The sequence below is a fragment of the Parambassis ranga genome, chromosome 5 (assembly GCF_900634625.1).
Source record: "Parambassis ranga chromosome 5, fParRan2.1, whole genome shotgun sequence".
NCBI lineage: Eukaryota > Metazoa > Chordata > Actinopteri > Ambassidae > Parambassis > Parambassis ranga.
In genome coordinates this window covers 26,536,098-26,556,106 of record NC_041026.1, presented here as the reverse complement: position 1 = coordinate 26,556,106, position 20,009 = coordinate 26,536,098, and the positions used below count along the sequence as shown (strand labels likewise).

The window sequence follows — 20,009 nt, the reverse complement described above, 5'->3', positions numbered from 1 at the left end:
TTAATGAATTCATTTTCAAGCTTATGTTTGCCTCTGTATTCTCCGTCAGCTGTGTACACACTCTAAATAGTTGTGGAGTAGAGGCCTTTTCCACTGCTAAAAGTGACCTGGGGGAAATGGCTTATTGATTCTGGGGGGGGGGGGGGCATGATTAAATTGAGTTCTAAGTGGACACTTCATCTGAACATGTCTATAGCAGTGAAGATAAGGAAGCATGAAAGCCCGTTTTTTTGTTTTTTTGTCCAGATTCTAGTTCCCTCTGTGGTGTGATAAATTGCTCCATTTTAAAACTGGTTCAAATGATCATGCTCACTTACTACTCACTACTTTTGATTTAAAAAAGACGACAATCTTCACTATGTTTGCATTGGAATAATGACAAGATAGTTGTAATTAAAGCAAGTAAATCCTAGATTACTAGAATTTTTAGAGAGATTTCATACATTGTTTTAATGTTTTCTTGCTTACGGTAGGTGTTGTGCAGTCAGAGATGGAACAGACGTTGTTGTGCACATTGTGTTCAGTAGGTGTGCTAATCAGGAGTAGAGATCCCCTGATCACTGCCATGATCGCTGCACGCACCATCTGTGCTGCTCTGATGGCCGGCAGTCTGGCTGAGAAGAGCTGGATAACAGTCTGGTACAGTGTTTCTCCTGTGCTGCTGTCAGCTCTGTATTGTTTTACTAAACTTGAAAGACATGGTACTTAATTGACAGTGATTTGCCGGCACTTCTTAGGCTACACTACTATTACAATGCTAAATATTTAATATAGTTCAGATAAACTACATGATGTGTGCAGCCCCCCTCAGATGTTCTTTTTTGATTTGTCTGTTTTAAGGTGTTGTTTGATCTGTGTCTTTGTAGTGTGCCGTGCTGAATAAACCAGCTGTCAACACAGATCTGGAAATAATTGAGGGGACCATTTAAGTGTCACAGATAATGGAGAATTGCACATAAATGTGGGTAATTTCATTGCTGGAATTTTGTCTGGTCATAAACATTAGCAGCCACATCTCTGGCAGTAATGTGCGGGTTCTTCCGGAGTTCAAATGAAGTTGCAGCTTGTTTGTGACAACATTCCCAAACTGTGAAATAATCGCAGAGGCAGGCTCATGTAACCCGCTGCAGTAAGCAGCTGCACAATGCATCAGCCCAGCAGAACTTTCAATGCCTAAGTGATGTCTATGAAGATAGGGGCACCTGTTACCATGACAACCATACACAGAAGTGCATTGGTTTTCATATTGATTCAGAGTGCAGAGAATACAGCACTTGGTATCAGCCAAAGGCAGGTTCCCCTGCTTCTATCTGTGAGTGCCAGGTTAGAGGCTTATTGACCGTTTTTGACAGACTGACTAACAGACGACTTTTTGGTGCAATGGGCCATATGCCCAAAGTTCAATTAAAAGCCTCACTCTGTGTGCAGCCAGCATATTTGCCAAATGGTTAGAAAAGTGTAAATCAGTCTTCATGCTTTCTCAGCAATCTGGTTGTCCTTCAAGGAAATTGATGGCCCAGCCTTAACTCATTTATTAAACTCTACAACATTTATCTTATCCTGACAGACAAGGAGATTTTTCTAGGTATCACACCAGTTTTTGAGTTTTTAGTGGGGCCATGAACTGCCACCTGCATTTTTCTTTCTCTGCTCTCTCTCTGCTTGCTTCTTGCTCAGCTGTGCCCAACAGGGGCAGCAGGTCAAGAGATCATTATTTTAATTCCACCAACATGATACAGCTGCAGACTTCCATCTTGTAGTGGTCAGATAACGTTTAGCGATTGCTGCTGTGGGGAGATAAGATATGTCATAAATTAAAGCTCTTGTAAACATTTTCTGTGAGGGCGCTGTGGATTATCTCAATTTAAATTGAATTTTTGAATGAGTCACAGCATATGACAATGACACATCTGGTGCAAAGGAACATGGTGACAGCAGGAATTTAAAAAAAAACACTTGAATTCATGAGGGTTTGAGTTGCCTCATCTGCTTATACTTCTTCCCTTGCTTCTTTTACAGCATTTTGCATTTAGTTCAAAGTGTGAATAAATGTTTGCCTTTTTCTCCGCTCTAAGTCATGTCCAAATCAGTGAGTCAACTGCACTGGAAGTGTGAATGAGCCAGAGTGGTGGAGAGAAAGGGGAAGAGGCTTTCCCCGGGGCAGTGTCCAGGACAATGTCAGGTTTGTCTGGCCCGGGTGCATGAACATTAAGCTTTTCGGAACTGGCAGCTCGCCCCAGTACCTACCCATCTCGCCCAACTTCCAGAGCTGTCCAGCCCCGGAGCACTAAGCATTTGTGCAAAGTTCATAAGGCTTCCTTCTGTTTGTGTGGCCATAATGGAAGCTCCATCCTGTTGTAGCTCAAAGAGTGCTTATAGCCTCTGAGGGCCTGGCGATGGTGTTGCAAAGGCGTGTGAGTGTTCTCAGTTACTGACTTTGGCTGACTGCACTCATTATGAAAAGACCAGTGTCCCCCCCTCCCCAATACCCACCCATTCACAGTTTAGAATCTCAGCATCAGTGTCAGCATTTTCTTCAACCATTTCATCGTCTGTCTAGTTTACTAAATAAAAACCTTTAGCTTCACAATATGAAATGTCACTGATAACATTATTCACTTTACAGCTACATTTGTAAGTCCAATTTAGATATATTTTCAGTAACATTTAATGCAAGCAGTGTAGGTTAAAAATGATTACAATCTTAGATTGCTGCCGACGTTTTACACATTAAAATATCTCATATGAAATGGTTGTATTACTAAATATGTCTGGCCAGCCCAATGAAAGTATACCATCTTACCATTTCCCAACTGTCAGCATTTGTGAGGCCCCTGTGATAACTACCTTGTCATTTGTGGCTGCAAGTTCCTTGGAAGCAGCCATTGCTTTGCTTGGTTTTTCGCTGCGGTTACGACCCACATCAGCATAATTCAACCATGACCCTCCTCCCCCTTTCATTTTCTGCCTTTCTCCCCGTTAAAACCCTAGTGTCTGACGAGGGTCCACATCATACATCATCCAGACTGGGGGTAGCTTCCTCCCTTCCCCCTCATGTGTCGTGGGAGAAAGACTGCCTTTTTTTTCCTGGGTTGGTGGAAGGTTCTTATCGACAGTCTCAGCACACTGAGCTTTCCCTTGACATGTCATCCAGCCTCCTCTCCATCTGTATGATTGTGGAGTCCTGCTCAACAGTGTGGAACAATCAGGTCCAGTTGAATCTAGACACAACCTTAAAAGAAATTGAAAATCATCCTGCTTACAGCAGGGCAATAAGACAGAGTAGTGCGCTTTAAAAGCTCCAACAATGCCAGACTAATGCTGGGCGACATTCTTCAGAAGTATTAGCAATTAAGGAGATTGTCACTGGCTGACAGAAGAAGATTGCAGCAGGAGCAAAACTCAACAGATTTTTACACAGCGGGTGATCTGTGCTCCCACCCAGTGTGCTGCTTTATTTTTTCCATCAGCTGATTATTGTAAATAAACACTTTTCATTGAGACTTCAGGTGCTGCAGACATCTTTTATGGCAGTGAAGAGGGGGGCGAGATGGAACTTGCATTCCTTCACTCTCCTTTGTACACACCAAGTGAATAGCCTTTAGATCGAGCTTTGTGGGAATGATTGTCAGAGGCTTAATGAGCGTCTTTGCCAAGCTTGACGCTTGGGCAACATATGTGACTACAGTGCCTCTGTACGTCTTCCATCTACAGCCTTTATGACACAACATATAACAAGCTCAGCACTTTCAATCCCCAGTTTTCACAACTTATTGTTTCCTTTCATTCTGGATGTTATTACCTGGAAGCAAACTGCTACTACTCTCATGGGGACCAGAGCATGGAGCGGTGTAAAAGCCTGTAAGTATCCAGTAGACTGTGAGGGATTCTCTTCAGCCATTATATTGTACATATTACATGTGCTGTGTTTGGACTTTTTTTTAGATATAAAAGCTATTCACTAGGCTGAAAGCTTTTGTTATTTGCATTGTAAAGTGGAATATAAAGCAGCACTGCTTCATCAGTTTGCTTCTTGCTTTTTAATTACATACACTTAACTTTAGAAAGTGATGTGTTTATCCTATTAGTGAAGTAAATTGCCATTGCATTTTTTTAATAATTAGTTTTTAATAATTAGTGAAAATTAGAGCGAATCAGGTCATCACAGCAAGCTGTTAATGTTGAAGAACGAAGCCAAATCATTTACATTTTTTCCCTGTTTAAACAGATTTCAGTTGTAGTTGTGAATGATGATAATAATTATAGAATACAAGCACACATACTGTAAGTCATGTGGACATGTGGTATTACGCAGGTGGTATTTGGAGATGTGTGTGTGTGTGTTTGTAGCCTATGATGACATCATTGCCATTATTTGAAAACATGTATAAATATTTTACTAAATCTAATACTATACTATATAAAGACTATATATTGGCTGATGCTGCATGGCATTCTGTGTAAGGCTGACTCTAACTATATAGTATCAGGCCTCACAGTTATTACATGTCATGCTTTTACACAGCATTTGACTGCAGCTACAATACAGCATGACAGAATGATTTCCAGTGCTCTCACTATACAAATACGGACTGTATCCACATTCACTTTCCTTCACTGTACCCTTTGCTTCTTGCCAAGGTAAATTGACATTTTTAGTCTGTTAAACTGACCTCCGTATGCTTCACTGCAGTCCTCCAGTTAGGGTCATTTACTATGCTATTTATCCATTCAGATGTGTTGTATTGTTATTGAAGTGCTTTGCTTTTATCAGTTTGATAAGTAAAAAAGAAAAAAAAATCATGTTAAAGGCAGACCGTAATGAAACTGTAGCAAATATTAGCTTCAAGTACAACACAGAGAACCAGGAGAGTAGAATATGACAGCTTCTTGTCTTTTGTCATATCTAATATACATTTGAATCTGTTGGCAATTATTCAGCTTTGAAACAGCGGCCATAACATTCCTGCTAGCGGTTAGCAAATCCATTACACTGCCCCTTTTTTAAATACATTAGTACTCACTCACTTCTGGCTTTTGTTTGTCAGGAGGAAAGTGTACAAACAACTTGCTCCAAGGTCATGTGAGTTTGCAGTTGTCATGGTTATCAGCTCCAGCTCTGTCTGAAAATGATGAAAACATGACATGCAAATTTTTGCTCTTTTTCTGTAGCAATGTTATGACATTCAATCAGAATTTCCATTCGTCTCTGTTCAAGTTGCAGTTAAAAATCTTTCAGCTGGCGTTGAGTGTGAAGAGAGTCCATACCCTGTGTAACATCACTTGATTTAGTGCTGCTTGTTTGTGTAACTTGTAATGACTCACAGGCAGTTAAGGGATTCACCACTGGGTTATAAATTGCATTACAAACATTTTAGGGCTTTTTCTGCTGTTGCTTATATTCTGCGTTGTCATATTGAAAAATTTTGTGTTTGGTCTCAAGCTCATTCCATCCGATGTGTCTCAACACAACCTCAGGTCGACCTTATTAAGTGATGGAGAGGCGCAGGAACTGGGCCACATATCCGACAGCTGTGTCAAACAGCTTAACCAAAGTAACGCTGTCCAGATGCTCAGCTTTAGCACGAAACAGGAAATCAAAATGCAGAGAAGCTTTCATTTCACAGATAGAAATTATCACTTAGACTGTATGTATATCAGACACCTGGAGGGATTAAAATGGATGAAGCAGCACAGTTTTTTTGAAAACATGGTTTCCAGCGGCTGAAGGAACATCAGAAATTCTTGGTTGTTGGCAGAAATAAATTGCTTCGGGGTCTGATGGAGGTAAGGATTTGGAATATAAGAGCCATCGATCATGTCTTGCTGTGGCACAGTTTCGTCTGGGGAAATTGCCAGCATCAGTCAGACATAGTGAATGAATGTGAGGAGGAACATGCTGTGTTAGTTCACACAAAATAATCTTCCAGTCCCTGCAGTCCAACTTGTGAATTCATCTCTCTGCCGGCTACTCAGTGAGGATCACACGCTAATGTGATTATTGTCCTGGGCAAGGGGACCTCCTGTGGGACTTCAAAGAGAGCAGATCAGAGGGAAAAATGAAAAAAAAAATCTGTAAGCTGTGATGCAGACAGGTGCAGTGCACTTTCTGAAGCCTTGAGCTTTAATCAGGTTCAGAGTGAGGACTGACAGCATCTGCTATGTAGTTTTAGCATCCATAGCACATACATCCTGCATGATTTATTACTGTGTCATATGACATGCACTGGTGATCAGTTTTCATTAAGCATATAAATTATGGAGCAAGCCATCATTAAAAGTCATAATATGTGTAAGAAGGGCTGAGTTTCATTCTCTACATAACATTTTTTTGATTATATAATACTGTAAAAGCAGACCTCATATTTTACTGAGACAAGCAGCTTTCAGACACACAAAGAGCAGCTAGTCAGGCTGGGGAAGGCCTTTTGTTCGTGGAATAAGTGAAGAGAGAGCTTTCAGAAAAATGCACATTACTGACAAGATGAAAACCTCTAGTGGTTGACAGCCTCTTCAGTTGTTCTTTCTTTTTAAAATGATTGAGCTTTCTGGTGAATTTAGCTTGTGACAGGATTATCCTGTTGTAGCACTGCAGGTTATATGTAGTGTATTCCCCACTCTCGCTGGCTGTGAGAGGTCATGTAGTGTCGTGAAGGTCATTCTTCATTAGTTCATACAGGACACAGAGGTCACACACCCCACAGTTCATCTGTAACGCCTCCCTATTTTTGTCCCCAACTAAGCCGCGTTCCTCCACACATCATTTTTCCGCCATTAGCCTCCTCCATCCTCATCCTGTCACTCCGTCACCCAGCTATGCTCCCCTATAGACCGCCTGAAATGTTGATAGTGTAATAATTGGAACTGTCATGCTTTCTCAAGTTCAGTAAAATCAAGCAAAATCTCAATTAAGCAAGCATATTATCTTATATTGCTTCCAATTCCTAATCTCATTTAGCATCTTGTTTCTGTTTTTTTCTTGCCACTAATATTTTAATAATGGATGAATGCATGGCCTCGCTTTTAGAAGAATACTGATAGTGCTTATCATTGCCAAAGGTTAGAATACAGTCTGTTTCATATTCACAAGAGCGAGGCGACATAAACAGAATTTGTAAACACAGAGGGAAATTAATTTGTACATTAAAAGTTTTGGCTATTTATACGTTTTTTTTCCCTCTGAGATCTAGACAGTCTGTGAGAATTATAAAACAAAAGAGCAGCATGTTGGACAAAAACAACAAAACAACTATCGAAAAAAAAAGCTATGCACTCATTAAACACATCAGAAGCAATACGAGTCAATGGCTGTTTAGTGTTAATCAGCTCGGCCGCTGTTTTAATTGTTCTTGAATGATCAAATGGGAATCAGTGTGGAGGCATTATCAGGACCGTGAGAGGAGTGTGGAGCTGTTGTCTTCCCGTCGCAGGTCTTTAGCGAAGAGAATATTTTAATCCTGCCTGACAAGACGAGGATCTGCTTAATCCTATTACAGGCTTGCACATTAAAACTACAGTAGGCCCACACTTCTCAGCCTGTTTTCTTTGTGTGAGAAAGGAGCAGATGGTGCCAAATTGACAGCCTACTGTAGTGAACTTTGAATGGCTGAGCTTGGACCCCACCCTGTTACTAAACAACACATCCACAAGTATAGAGAATGCCCTAGGAAATGAGTTGCCGATGTGGCCCTTTTTCTGGAAATACCTATACATTCTTGACAGTGTGTGATCCTTTTATGTACTGTATTTGTACATTTGTTTATGGGTAAAGTTCAAGTGTTTGGATAGACCAGATGGCTAATCTACAGGAGTGAAGAAACAGACAGAGCCTGCCAGTTATCCTGTGGAGCAGTGCCAGAATTGTTTCTTTAAGCAAAACTCAGTGGAAGCTGTGTTACCATATACATACAGTACTCTATGGAGTAAAGTTTCAAGACACACAGTGAGAGCTGAGGTGAAGAATGTGAGGATATGCAATATATGTATATATATTTCCCTTCCCTTTTGAACAAGAATATTATTCATTAATTATGTGAAAATGTTGCAATTCTGCACCATTTGTTTTTAGTTAATTAAATGTTGGGGATGATGTGCACAATTATTTTGTTACTAAATTAATCTGTCACATATGTTTTAAGACACATAACTGCTTATTTTTTTGTTAATCATATAATATGTTAATTGGGAATTAATAACTCATAATGACCTGTTTCTCTACATATTGCCCCAGAAAAGTTCAAGTTTGAGATTTAAAAATTTAAGTACCGTAGTCCTTTATCGTGGCATTTATGATGATTGTGAAATGAGGTTACAATGCCTTTGTAAGAAATTGGTCTACATTTGAAAGTGATTTGGTATTGTTGACAAGAAGAAAGTTTCGTCAGACAGTGCTCTACATCTGTCACTCAGAGAGAGCTTTAAAGTACAGAGGCAGATTTCACTTGGCCCACATCCCTTAATTTCCCTCTATGTGCCTCTTCTGCTGCAGAGCTTCTGTCCCCTCTGAGCCTTGGCTAAGTAAGGTTAGGGTTCATACTGGCCTTCCCACAGCAAGCAGCTTTTAACCTCCTGCCAGCTTCATCAATCTCAGGCTGGTGTGATCGCTCCTGAAAGGGGCGGGGATTAAGAACAGTCTTTAAATCAGGCGAGCTTGAAGAGGCTCCTCTCTCTCTCCTGTGCATCATATAGGTACCAAATAGGCACCATACCCTGTGAGCTCAATGTAGACATTATCACTCGCAGCAGTTAAGCTCTGAGTGGACCTCCCTCAGCCAGATGGCCGAGTTTGTTCTCAATAAATGTTTAACGAGGGGAGAACAAATTAAATCAGAAGGCAAATTATCAGGCACAGTTTGAACAAAGTGTAATCCATCTAAGGTGGTGCTTGGTTGGTAAAGGATTTCGGCCAGCACAATAAGACAATGAGAACACATTCCCTTGTGGGGATTGTAACCTCCCACCCTTTCCTCTTAACCAGGCCAATCTTACCAACAAAGCACAAGCCAATTAGTGCAAAGCCCTTATGTTTTGATTTTAATCTGTGTTTAGCAACATAAATCACCTTGTCTGGGAACAACAGAAACAAAGCACAGCCTGGGGCTCTAGATGACTTATAACTTCGACACACAAATCTTCTTTTGGCAGCAAAGTCAATAGGCATGAATTATGATTGAGTGGGGTGGATGTATATTATGTATAGCGCACTTAGCTTCTCAAACCATGGAGGTGATGGTGTAGCCAGGTGGGGCAGAGGTCACTAGTTGGTTGAGAAAAGCCGGTATTGAGTCATAGACAGAGTTAATACCATTACTGTGAGACATGGTTGAAAAGTTCAGAGTGCACGGTGATCTGAAAACAGGCCTGCATCCAGAGAATGAGATTGACTCTTTTGTTCTGTGGTCAATTATTCAATTACATCTCTCGAAGAGGAGTTTGACCTCAGTGTTGCCTATTGAATTTGTTAAGGCAGCAAGAAGATTAGAAAAGAGCAAGAGTTGGACTCAAGCAAGCTCTTTTAAAGACATTGCACAGCTGGCTGAGCATGTGCTAGTTATTGTACAGCTCATATCTTGCCCACTGCTGCTTAACAACACACACACGCCTTCTTTGACATTAATTGGATTTCCTATCAACGCTAATGCAGCAATTGCAATTACTGGACTTTCCGTGTGATGCCCCTTGCATGATAATCATTTCTGTTTTACATGAGTGCCACCAAGACTCCCTGTAGTCCAGCAGCTTTATGATTTTCACATTTTCCACAAACTTTAGTTTTGTGCTATTATTTCTCTGTTTTGTTATTAAGGTGGGTGTTGGCTGTTGAGCTAATTACTCCAGCATGACCTGCTGAGCTGGGTCACAGCCAACACGAGGAAGACTAATGAACTGACACCCCAGAGGGTTTACAGAGCATTGCTCCAGACATTAGAATTCCCATACATCCTTCCTTTTCATCCTTCTCTACCTCTGCACCCTGGACCGATCATGTGCTCATTACAGTCTAGACTCTGTTCTGTTATCTGGAAAATGATCCAGTGCTCTGTACTCTGCAGGCTGTCAGTGTGTGAGTACAGACAGCTTACTCTGTCTGACTGTTAACTATGTATGCTTTTTATGTCTCACACCCCTCAGGCAGCAATGTTTGCTGCAATAATATGTAGATAAAATTGTCGCTCCACTCCTAATCTTAGGGACTCATTGTTATCTGAAACATGCAGGCGCACATCAAAATAGCAGAGCGATTAAAACGGCTAAATAGTATACCAACTTTGATAGAAAATTTGATGTGATTTCAATCTCAGCTTCATTTCTGAATAAATAAACGTTTTCTTCTGTTATGTTGAACATCTGCTATGCATTAATAAATCCACAGGCTGCCTCTTTTGTTTATTTATTTTCAGTGTCAGATGAAAAATATACCTTCTGCTGCACACTTTCACAGACTACAAAACAATCTGAATCCCAGGGGGTGGGGGTGAGAGGAGACTTTCCTATGATTTTTTTCTCTGTCACAGCAAAATTTAAACTAGCGCGAAACATAGTTGATGCAAATGAAAATGCGCGGGGTGCCTGGTTATGCTTGTCTGAGCAGGGAGCACTGGGGCTCCCAGTCACGGGGGATTTGTCGTGTTTGGGGTTTGCCTTTCTGTCTGTCACTGCGTGGGTGGATTCATGACGTCTTCCCTGTCTGTGCTGTTTCCACAGGTACCGCATCTTCATCGCACCAGGGAAATGAACTGAGGAGAGCACTTTTTGTTTATTGAAAACATCAAAGATCTTCATTGAAACCATGAGGTTACAGAGGAGCCCGGGACCGCTGGCAGTTCTGGCCGTGGTCACTTGTATTTGTGCCTTTCAAATGACCGCAGCCTTCGACATCCCACTGGAAGGTGAGTCCCGAATGTTCAGCACAGCACCAGCTCATGCATAGTGTTAAAAGGTAATTTTACTCAAATTTTTGTTGAGGAGAGAAAAATACTCTAAAACGTTTGTGAAGTAGCTCTAAAACTACCTGGATAAATGGAAATTTTACCACTCATTATCAAAAGACCTTAACATTTAACTTTTTTTTTTTTTAGCCTGTTGTTTACATTCCCAGCCACAGCTGTTTCAGTTCTGTTTTACCACTTTAATAGTGTCATTTTCCTGTGCGGCAGGTCACAGTTTTGGAGGAAAAAGCTTTAAAAAATGCTGTAACACTTTCCTGCTCTGTACCAACATAGCAAAAGCACCTAAAGCACCAGATGTTTTCATAAATAGTGTCTGGAGACCGAAAACAGATCTAAAAGAGTGGGAATATTGGATTTTTTCAGGTCACCTGAAACATGACTAAGGCGCAGCTATGTGTTGTGTTTACATGCTACTTTTATGTTGTCAGAAAGCTCTTTATTATTATTTTTCTTCATCCTGTAATGCACATAGAGTCTATTAAAAGTTGTATTTATGAATGGCGTAAGTTAAGTTAAGTTTACTAAAGGAGGTTTATGGTAATTACATTTTGGATCCGGCCTCAAGAGGTCATTTGAGGAAGTTACACTACATTAGCTAAATTAAATTGGATAAATCTTAATATGATGCCTGATTGTGCTGTACACATAAAACACATATTACAATTTACTCTTAGTAAATAGAAGTAAGGAAATGTCACATGTGAATGGTTCTGTCTATCCTCCTCTACAGAAAACATGTTCATCAAGTGCTTCTATCAAAACAGTGCTGAATAATTTAGAGGGAAATAAATCACACTAAAAACTGTTACAATTGTAATGCATTTTGTAAATTGAATATATTTACAGCAATTATTATTTTGTGTCTTTTTGTGTTGGGTCTTTGTGTATCCCAGTTTCCTTGGAAACGCATATCAAACCTCTTCCTCTGAATTATCCAGAATATCTCTAAAGGGCTCGATAAAGAACACTTCTAACAGGTTCTCTGAAAAAGGCAAATGCAGTTTTGGGTTCACTGTCAAAAATGTTTTTAATTGTCTGCTGTTTGGTTTTATTATTATGTATGTGTTTAAAAGGCGTTGTGTATAAGTCTTACAAGTCGACACAAGAAGGGATTATTCTCAAACTGCTGACTGGTTTGTGTTTTGTTTGTTTTCCCCCTGCTGCCATGGATTATATAGTTTTAGGTCACGTAAACAGTAAGTTCACTCTGCTGTGGTGTAGCCAGTATTAATGACGTCCTCTGGGCTCAGTCTTAAGCTCAGCCGCATCTTTTACTTATAGCCAGATCTGTTGGATCTGAACCTCATGTGTCATCAGTCATGACTCTGGGACTTTTGGCATTTGCTTTTCCTTTACCATCAATATTAGTGCTTCAGTATGTTGGTCATTTTCCATCCACGCCTCATCTTCGTCATTAAATAATTAATTAGTCTAATAATTATTATTAGAAGAATTAATTCATTGTGAATATCTAATGTTTTGGGATAGAACTCTGCATAAAAGCTGTGTCTTAATTGAGGATCTGCATCCTTTGAAGGCTTCCTGACCTTTATATGTGTTAATGATCGTTTATAACTGTCACATAATGCCATTTTTATCTCTTAAAAGTTCTTTTTGAGCTGTAAAGCATCCACCTGTGTCATTATTTGCCCTCAGGGCAAAGCAGGTTGTATTTCTAGGCCACATTTGAATGAGACAGCTGTGTAACATGCCACTGTGACACTATCACTTTTTGGATGCAGCCCCTGCACTTAGACACAGCTGGACACACACTACAATATAATACATTATACAGTGGTTTCAACCTCCTGGTCAAGACACTCCAAATGGTCACTATTTAAAGCTGAAAAGCCACTAATTTATTTTTTAGGTGTTCTTTAGGTTTTTCCTCATTGGACTTTCTAAAATGATTTTAAATGCATGTTTGCTTTAATGTATGTATACTAGTATACTACTATACCTCAAATTAAATAATCTATTAACACCATTGTCCATTCTGAGTCTAGAAACAGTCAGAAGCCAGTCGGAAACCACTGCAGTCATATCATATGTGAGATACTGTACTCTCTGTTTCAAGGCCTCCGTGTGTCTCTCATTTTCATGCTTGTTTATTTGTGTGTTGCCCAGTTGAGCAGCTGCCCACCATCACGGCACAGTCTCCCAGCTCTCTTATCGCTTTCCCTTTTGATGAGAGCTTCCCAATGACATGCGAAGCCAAAGGGAATCCCGAACCAGAGTGAGTACTGAAGCTTGTATCACTTCAGTTAAGAGCGTGGACAGCTTGTTAGCAGCCACTAGTAACTAACACTTTACCATGCACATGTTGCATTTGGGACCTTTGAGTTTTGAACCTGGAAAAAGAAGCATGTTGTGTTAGCCAAAGAACCTAACATCTCTATACTGGCTTTCGTCATGTAGATTCAGATGGATGAAGAATGGGCAGGAATTTGACCCTTTTCTAGACCCCCGCCTGATGAAAGAAGAGAATTCTGGGACCTTTGTGATACCCAATAATGGGAACCTTACAGAGTACCAGGGAACCTATCGCTGTTATGCCTCAAACAAAGTGGGGACTGCCATATCGAGGGAGATTGAGTTCATTGTGCCCAGTGAGTAACCTTCATCAATGTTTGTGTGTGTGACTGTGTGTGTGGAGTGCTCCGTTACAGTGCTTTCATGGTGATTCAGCACCAGCAGCCCCATATAATGACTGCACCTCTCTATTGTGAGCTATTCATTGTAATGGACATGGCCGAAAGTCATTGAGGCTCCAGAGCACTCATCTATAGCCCTGTGCTGGGGAAAACACTGAACGTGATCTAACCTCTCCATCAATTTGCTTGCTACATTTTTCATTTGGTTCTCAAGCCCAGTCCATAAATTGTCAAAGAAAATCTACTCCACAGGGGACTTTGACTAAATTTGGCTAAGTTTCAACTGCTCAGCAACACTGACAGGGCAGCGCACAATAGTTGTTGTAATGTCTGTTTTCTGTCTGCAAGCCAGGAGCTGAAACAAAATGCCACAAGATTCAATTTACTGAATGATACCTGGTCCTCACATAGAAATCAAGAATGCTAATACTGCCATCATCTGGAGGAGAGAGGAACTACACAATTTCTTCTTCATCCATATTTATTTAATTCACTTCCTGTTGTGTTTGTTTGTTTCCTAGATGTTCCCAAATTCCCTAAAGAGATACTTGATCCTGTGGTGGTGGAGGAAGGCCAGCCTTTTACTCTAAAATGTGACCCACCTAAAGGCATACCTCCTCTGCAGATCTACTGGATGACTATCAGTAAGTAATACATTCTATTTAGATGAATTTAGAGTGGTTTATGTGCCTTTTAGAGGTAAGTAGGTAAGATTAGACACATGTTATTATAATAACCACCCACTGACCTTTTGTAGATGGGTCAGTTTAACAAACAAAAATGATTTTAAATATTTCACTGGAACATGTTCACACAGAATATATAGTATGGTATACCATCAGACAGTATAGTCAGATTTTTTCAAACACAAAGGCATGTCCTAGCAACAAAGAGGCATCTAGCTCATTAAAGTCATGCATAAATACATACCCAGATTTTCCTGTATAGCTTGTGGGGCTTTAACATTTTATACCAGTCTAACCAAAAAGAGGAGATCACTAATTAGGTATCAACTAACTAAATTCTGCTACACAAATTTACCTTTAGACCAGGGGTGGCCAAACTTTTTTCGGGGAGGGCCAGATTCGATAATGCGAAACTCTCCAAGGGCCAACAGTCCCCGATGTCATTATTTTAAACAATAAAAACTGTGTATGCTGTTTTGTAATATGTTATATCTTACACAACAAACAAAATAACGTCTTAGCATTCAGATGAACAGATCAGAAAATGTATATGAATATACAGCATATACGCGGGCAGGAGCGGGCAGCAGGGAGCGACACGATGGACAGGGAGAGGGACGCTCCGCTCCACTCCCCTGCGCTCCTGGAGCCCCCCAGTACTCCGGCACGTTCCCCAGAGAGGGACGCTCATTGCTGCACGGGGAGGTTGCTCTCTGGCCGGGCAGCCTGCTCCCATGCGCCCGGTCCATGAATTCTAATAGGGCTACTATACTACAACTAATAATAACAATATTTAGTGCGCACGTTATACATAATTCGTGGCCACAATTTATTTCTTTTACCATGTCACAGAGGGGCTCCGTAGTTTTGGAGAACGTCCCTTGTACAGACGCTCTCTGATAGCAGGTTGTATGCAGAAGCATGTTTAGTCTCGTAGTGAATTGTGTGGAAGTGCTGAACCGGTGTTTTGCACCTTCGGAGCCCTCTGCAGAGCTGGAACCAACAACCAAGCCCTGCAGCACCGCGTGACGCACCACGATGCAGAGAGAGAGGGATAATGTTGTGCTCAGAGAATCATGATGCAAACGTTACACAATGAGTTAAAAACAAAAATAAGAATTGCCTGTTGATTTTGTATGATTTACTCTGTTTGGCTGGCGGGCCAAAAATAACACACTTTAAGATAGAAGCCGCGGGCCATAGAAAATCCGACCCCACCCCTCCACCCCTGCTTTAGACTTTTCTCAAATACTTGCTGAAGTCTCAGAAGGTTTGAGTGGAAATGTTTAAATGCATTTAGTTCTATAGATGTGACTAATAATATAAACATTTTGTGTGTAAAGTATAGCGAGCATTATTACACCATTGCATTCTGTCACTGCTTACAGAAGATACAACTGTATGGCGTTACAACATGTGTTAAAATAGATTTCTATGTGAAATCCTCATCATTACGATATGCTCCTGTGCTCAGATCTCCAGCATATAGAACAGGATGAGAGGGTGTCTGTGGGTTTAAATGGTGACCTTTACTTCTCCCACGCGGTGGAGAAGGACAGCAGGAGAGACTACTGCTGCTTTGCCGCCTTCCCAAGAATACGAACCATCGTTCAGAAGACGGCCATGTCTGTCATCGTCAAGACAAGTAGGTGTCGCTTTAGATTCTTTGTCTTCACTCTTTACCTCTCAACCAGCATGATGCAAACTTTGATTTGTTTCCAGAAGCCACAGATCATTTCCAGCATATTCACTGATATCGCACATCCACAGCCACACTTCAAAAGCCTTCCTGGTGTCATGCTGTCTTGTTTATGTGCTTCTCCTTGGTTTTATGTTGTGGTTTTGATCTTGGTGATATTTGTCACTACACATCCACATTGTCCTCATGTTCATTGTGTCTTTTTTTTTCTTGGTCTCATCCACCTCCATTTTAGAAAAAAGTGACAGTCCTGAAAGTGGTAAGTGTGAAGAGTGCTATGTATGTGCATGTAGTAATAGCTGTGTGAACAGGCAAGTATGTGAATAGGGATGTATGCCCTTAATTTTTACTACACAGTGTAATTCTCTGTTATGGTTTCTTAGCTAATGCCATTCTGGAGAGAAGGCCCTCTCTTCTAACGCCCTCTGGTGACCGTTCTGGGACACAGCTAGTCAAAGAAGAGGACTTAAAATTGGAGTGTATTGCTGAAGGATTGTAAGTATCATCATTGTCATTGTCTATTTTTAAAGAATTTCACTTTAGATCAGTTTTTGGACATTCTGAATTATTTCTGAATTTGTAGATTTTAGAGTTGCATATCTTTTTTCTGTCAATTTTCCACTTATTATTTGTCTCCAATCTGTCAGCCCAACTCCTCAGGTGGACTGGGTGAAGATAGGTCATAAACTTCCTAGCAAAGCAAAACTGGAGAATCATGGGAAATTACTGATTATACCGAGAGCTGAACAGGAGGACAGTGGGAAGTACATGTGCAAAGCAAAGAACACACTTGGAGAGGCCGCCCATTTCTTCACAGTGACAGTCGAAGGTAACACCAGCATGCAGCCAGGCATTTAGTCCTATTACTTGACATGTCGTCACCACAAGTACATGCATTAAGCCAGGAGGTGAAAACAACATAGATAGATACTTTATTGTCATTCATGTACACATAAGAAAAAACTGTGCACTTTGAACGACATCTTATGCACATGATGACAAGTAAATAAATTGCCCATGTCCAAGGTAGTTGAATAAAGTTAAAGATAAAAACAAGTAATAAAATATATTAAAAACAAAAACTGTGTCATGTCATGTCAACAGCAGATTATTGGCAAGCCCAGCCCATCTGTGTATGCATAAATGTGAGACCAGCAGTTCCTAATTAGAGTTCAGCAGTCTTATGGCTCAGAGGATGAAGCTGTTACAAAGCTAGTTGTTCTGGTTTTCACCTCATTCTAGAGTTTAGCAGCGACAGGAGGCCATGGCATGGGTGTGTGCAGTCTCTGATAAGGCTCCTTGCTTGTGTCAGACAGCCTTTATGTCCTATGTCCTGGATGGAAGGAAGAGAAGTCCCAATAATTTTCTCTGCTGTCCCCATCACTCTCTGAAGGCACCTCCAGCCTGCAGCTGTACAGCTGCTGCAGCACACAGAGATGCAGTGATAGAGGTGGCTCTTCCTGAAGTCGACAATAACGTATTTTGTTTTGTCCACATTCAGGAGAAGATTGAGGGACTTCTTAAGTTCTTAGACAGTGTATTCCTGTGTGGAATATGCTAGCTGTATGAGAGGATGCATGTGTTGTTTTTCATCAGATATACTGTAAATAATTATTTATATAATCTTAATTCCTTTAGATTATTTCATGGCTCTCTGTCCTCTCCAAAGCATTATGTCTTCTATCTGTGGTGGTGTTTATAAAAGCTATCCCTTTGAGCAGAGTAATCCCAGTGCAGTCAGTGAGTCAAAGCAAATTACGTACAGCATATTGCCTACTTACTATATATTGTGCTGACTGGGATGACGGTGGGAGCAGGCAGCTGAAGTGTCTTTTGTGGATATGTGTCTGTATACTATGGGTACTAAATGAAACACTCATTTGTACTGAATAATACATTGCATAACTGTTCCTGTGATTGTGTCTTCCCCCTCTGTAAACGCTTGGTGTCTTCCTTACACTGACACTCGTCAGTTTGATAACATCATGCTGACTGTGTGTTCCCAGAGCCTCCAGAGTGGGTGGTGGAGCCAGAAAGTCAGCTCAGTATGATCGGCTCAGATGTGCTCATCAAGTGCTCTGCCAGCGGGACTCCTCAGCCGACTATTACATGGAGAGTGAACGGAGTACCTCTGCAGGGTCAGTCCCACAGCTCTCACTTCACTGTCTGAATCTTTTCTTTCGAGAGTTTGTCATGATGACAGGACTCACAAAAATGCTAAGTGGTGATGTTTTGTTTTGTTAAAAAAAAGCCAGAAAAGTATTTAATACTACATAATTACTAAAATGTTATTCGTACCAGATCAAATCTACTGGGGCACGGCTGTGGTATCTGTAAGCAGACATGACATATCTCTAACTACGTTGTCACTCCTGGAGATGGTTGTGACTGTGGAAGCTTTTGTCAGACAGAAATCATATTAATAGAAGCAAAAACATATGCATAAACTAGTAAATGACCAATGAAAACAGTGTTCAAAAGATCAGCACACAACCCTGGCCTGTTGAGAGCTCTTGCTTCTGCCTTGTTGTTAAGGATTCCTCCTCTAATGATCAATAAAGTCCAATAAATGTATTTCTTTTATGTAAGATTGTGAAAGAAACGTTATATGCCACATGCTCTATTAAGTACTTATATAGAATGGTATAGCTGAGTTAATTCACAGTTCTTCACTTAAGAATAATTGCTAGCTGGTGCTGCAGACTACAAGGTTGCATTAGCCTTGACTGTATTTGCTCAAACTGCATTATTAGTAATAAACACTGAAGAGTGGGATGTCAGCCATCTGCCATCAACAATTCACTTACAAATCAAATATAAATATGTTTTTCTGTGACCTTTAGTGCAGTTTGGGAGGCATTTCTTAATTCTTTCCAAAATAACGGAGCTAGTTGGTTCTTAGGCCAAAAACTATTGAAAAATATAGCAAACGACAAGTCCCAGTGGAAAATCCATAGACCTTTTTAAGAGCAGTTTCATGTAGAAGCTATTTTCTATAGTATCACTGCACAGAGGGAGTCATGCAAGTATTCATGCATCTCTCAACTTTTCTTCAAAGGGAACACAAGCCAAGCACCACCTAGAGAAGGTAGAAATCTCCACAATGTAACATGTAACTCACACCAGAACAGTGTAGATGGATAAATAGCACCAAAGGAAGCATTTGGGGTGAACTGTCTCTTAAAACTGAGATTGTGGGCCTTAACTAATTAATGGTCTATCTAAAACTTGTGTGTGTCCATTACAGAGTACCCGGCAGTCAACAGGAGGGTATTTGATGATACCATCATTCTACATAACGCAAAAGCTTCTGACAGTGCAGTCTATCAGTGCGAGGCCTCAAACAAACATGGAACACTTCTGTCCAATGCAAACATCATGATCATGAGTAAGTATGCCAGCTTTTATTTCTGTAAGGCTGCAGTTTTAATCAGCCCTCTTCATCATCATTTTTTTTCTCCGCTGGGTAGAAACTCAATCTATACAAAATATTTGTTTCACAATTTTTGTAACTAGTGTGAGACTGCACTGAGTCACTGAGAGACTGCTGACTGATGTGTCAAGCCTGAGAGCTGGCGCCGATGCTGGGATATATTCCCATAAAGCAGTGTGGAGCCCAGGGAAGGAGAGCTGTCTACAAGCTGTACTGCTTCATTCAGACTAGTGTTTCTCCCTGTGGAGCAACAAGCCCTGTTCCCTGCCATTTATATGCTAACAACTTCCTCCTCAATTCCATACTGACTTCAGTGCCATAAGACAAACACGTGCTGCTTTACAAGCACTGATAAAAAAAATCCCAAAGACAGAATGTTGCTTACTGTCATTCTGCACAAATGTAGGGAGTCTGTTGTCAGTGACACAGGAGTTAATAAAGCTGGACAGTCTCTGAATGCTAAGTCCCTGCGCTGCCTTTGTAAACAATTAGGAGAGGACAGACCATTTTAATGGGAGGCTTTGGCTACAACAGATAAGGTGCATGCGCCCGGCTAACTCATTATTCCATTGTTTTCTGCTTTGATTT

The 20,009-nt window shown here is 40.7% G+C and overlaps 1 protein-coding gene across 3 annotated transcripts in view; it reads left to right on the top strand.

The window, feature by feature from the left end:
- chl1b (cell adhesion molecule L1-like b) overlaps positions 1-20,009 on the top strand; it is a 56,014-nt gene that overhangs the window by 17,702 nt on the left and 18,303 nt on the right. For all 3 annotated transcript variants that reach the window (XM_028406543.1, XM_028406542.1, XM_028406545.1), the window contains exons 2-11: positions 10,705-10,889; positions 13,077-13,185; positions 13,368-13,558; positions 14,125-14,247; positions 15,764-15,934; positions 16,224-16,247; positions 16,372-16,483; positions 16,636-16,817; positions 17,995-18,126; positions 19,236-19,376. In XM_028406543.1, coding sequence (XP_028262344.1) covers positions 10,790-10,889; positions 13,077-13,185; positions 13,368-13,558; positions 14,125-14,247; positions 15,764-15,934; positions 16,224-16,247; positions 16,372-16,483; positions 16,636-16,817; positions 17,995-18,126; positions 19,236-19,376 — 1,285 coding nt within the window. In that variant the 5' untranslated portion in view covers positions 10,705-10,789. The remainder of the gene's footprint in view (positions 1-10,704; positions 10,890-13,076; positions 13,186-13,367; positions 13,559-14,124; positions 14,248-15,763; positions 15,935-16,223; positions 16,248-16,371; positions 16,484-16,635; positions 16,818-17,994; positions 18,127-19,235; positions 19,377-20,009) is intronic.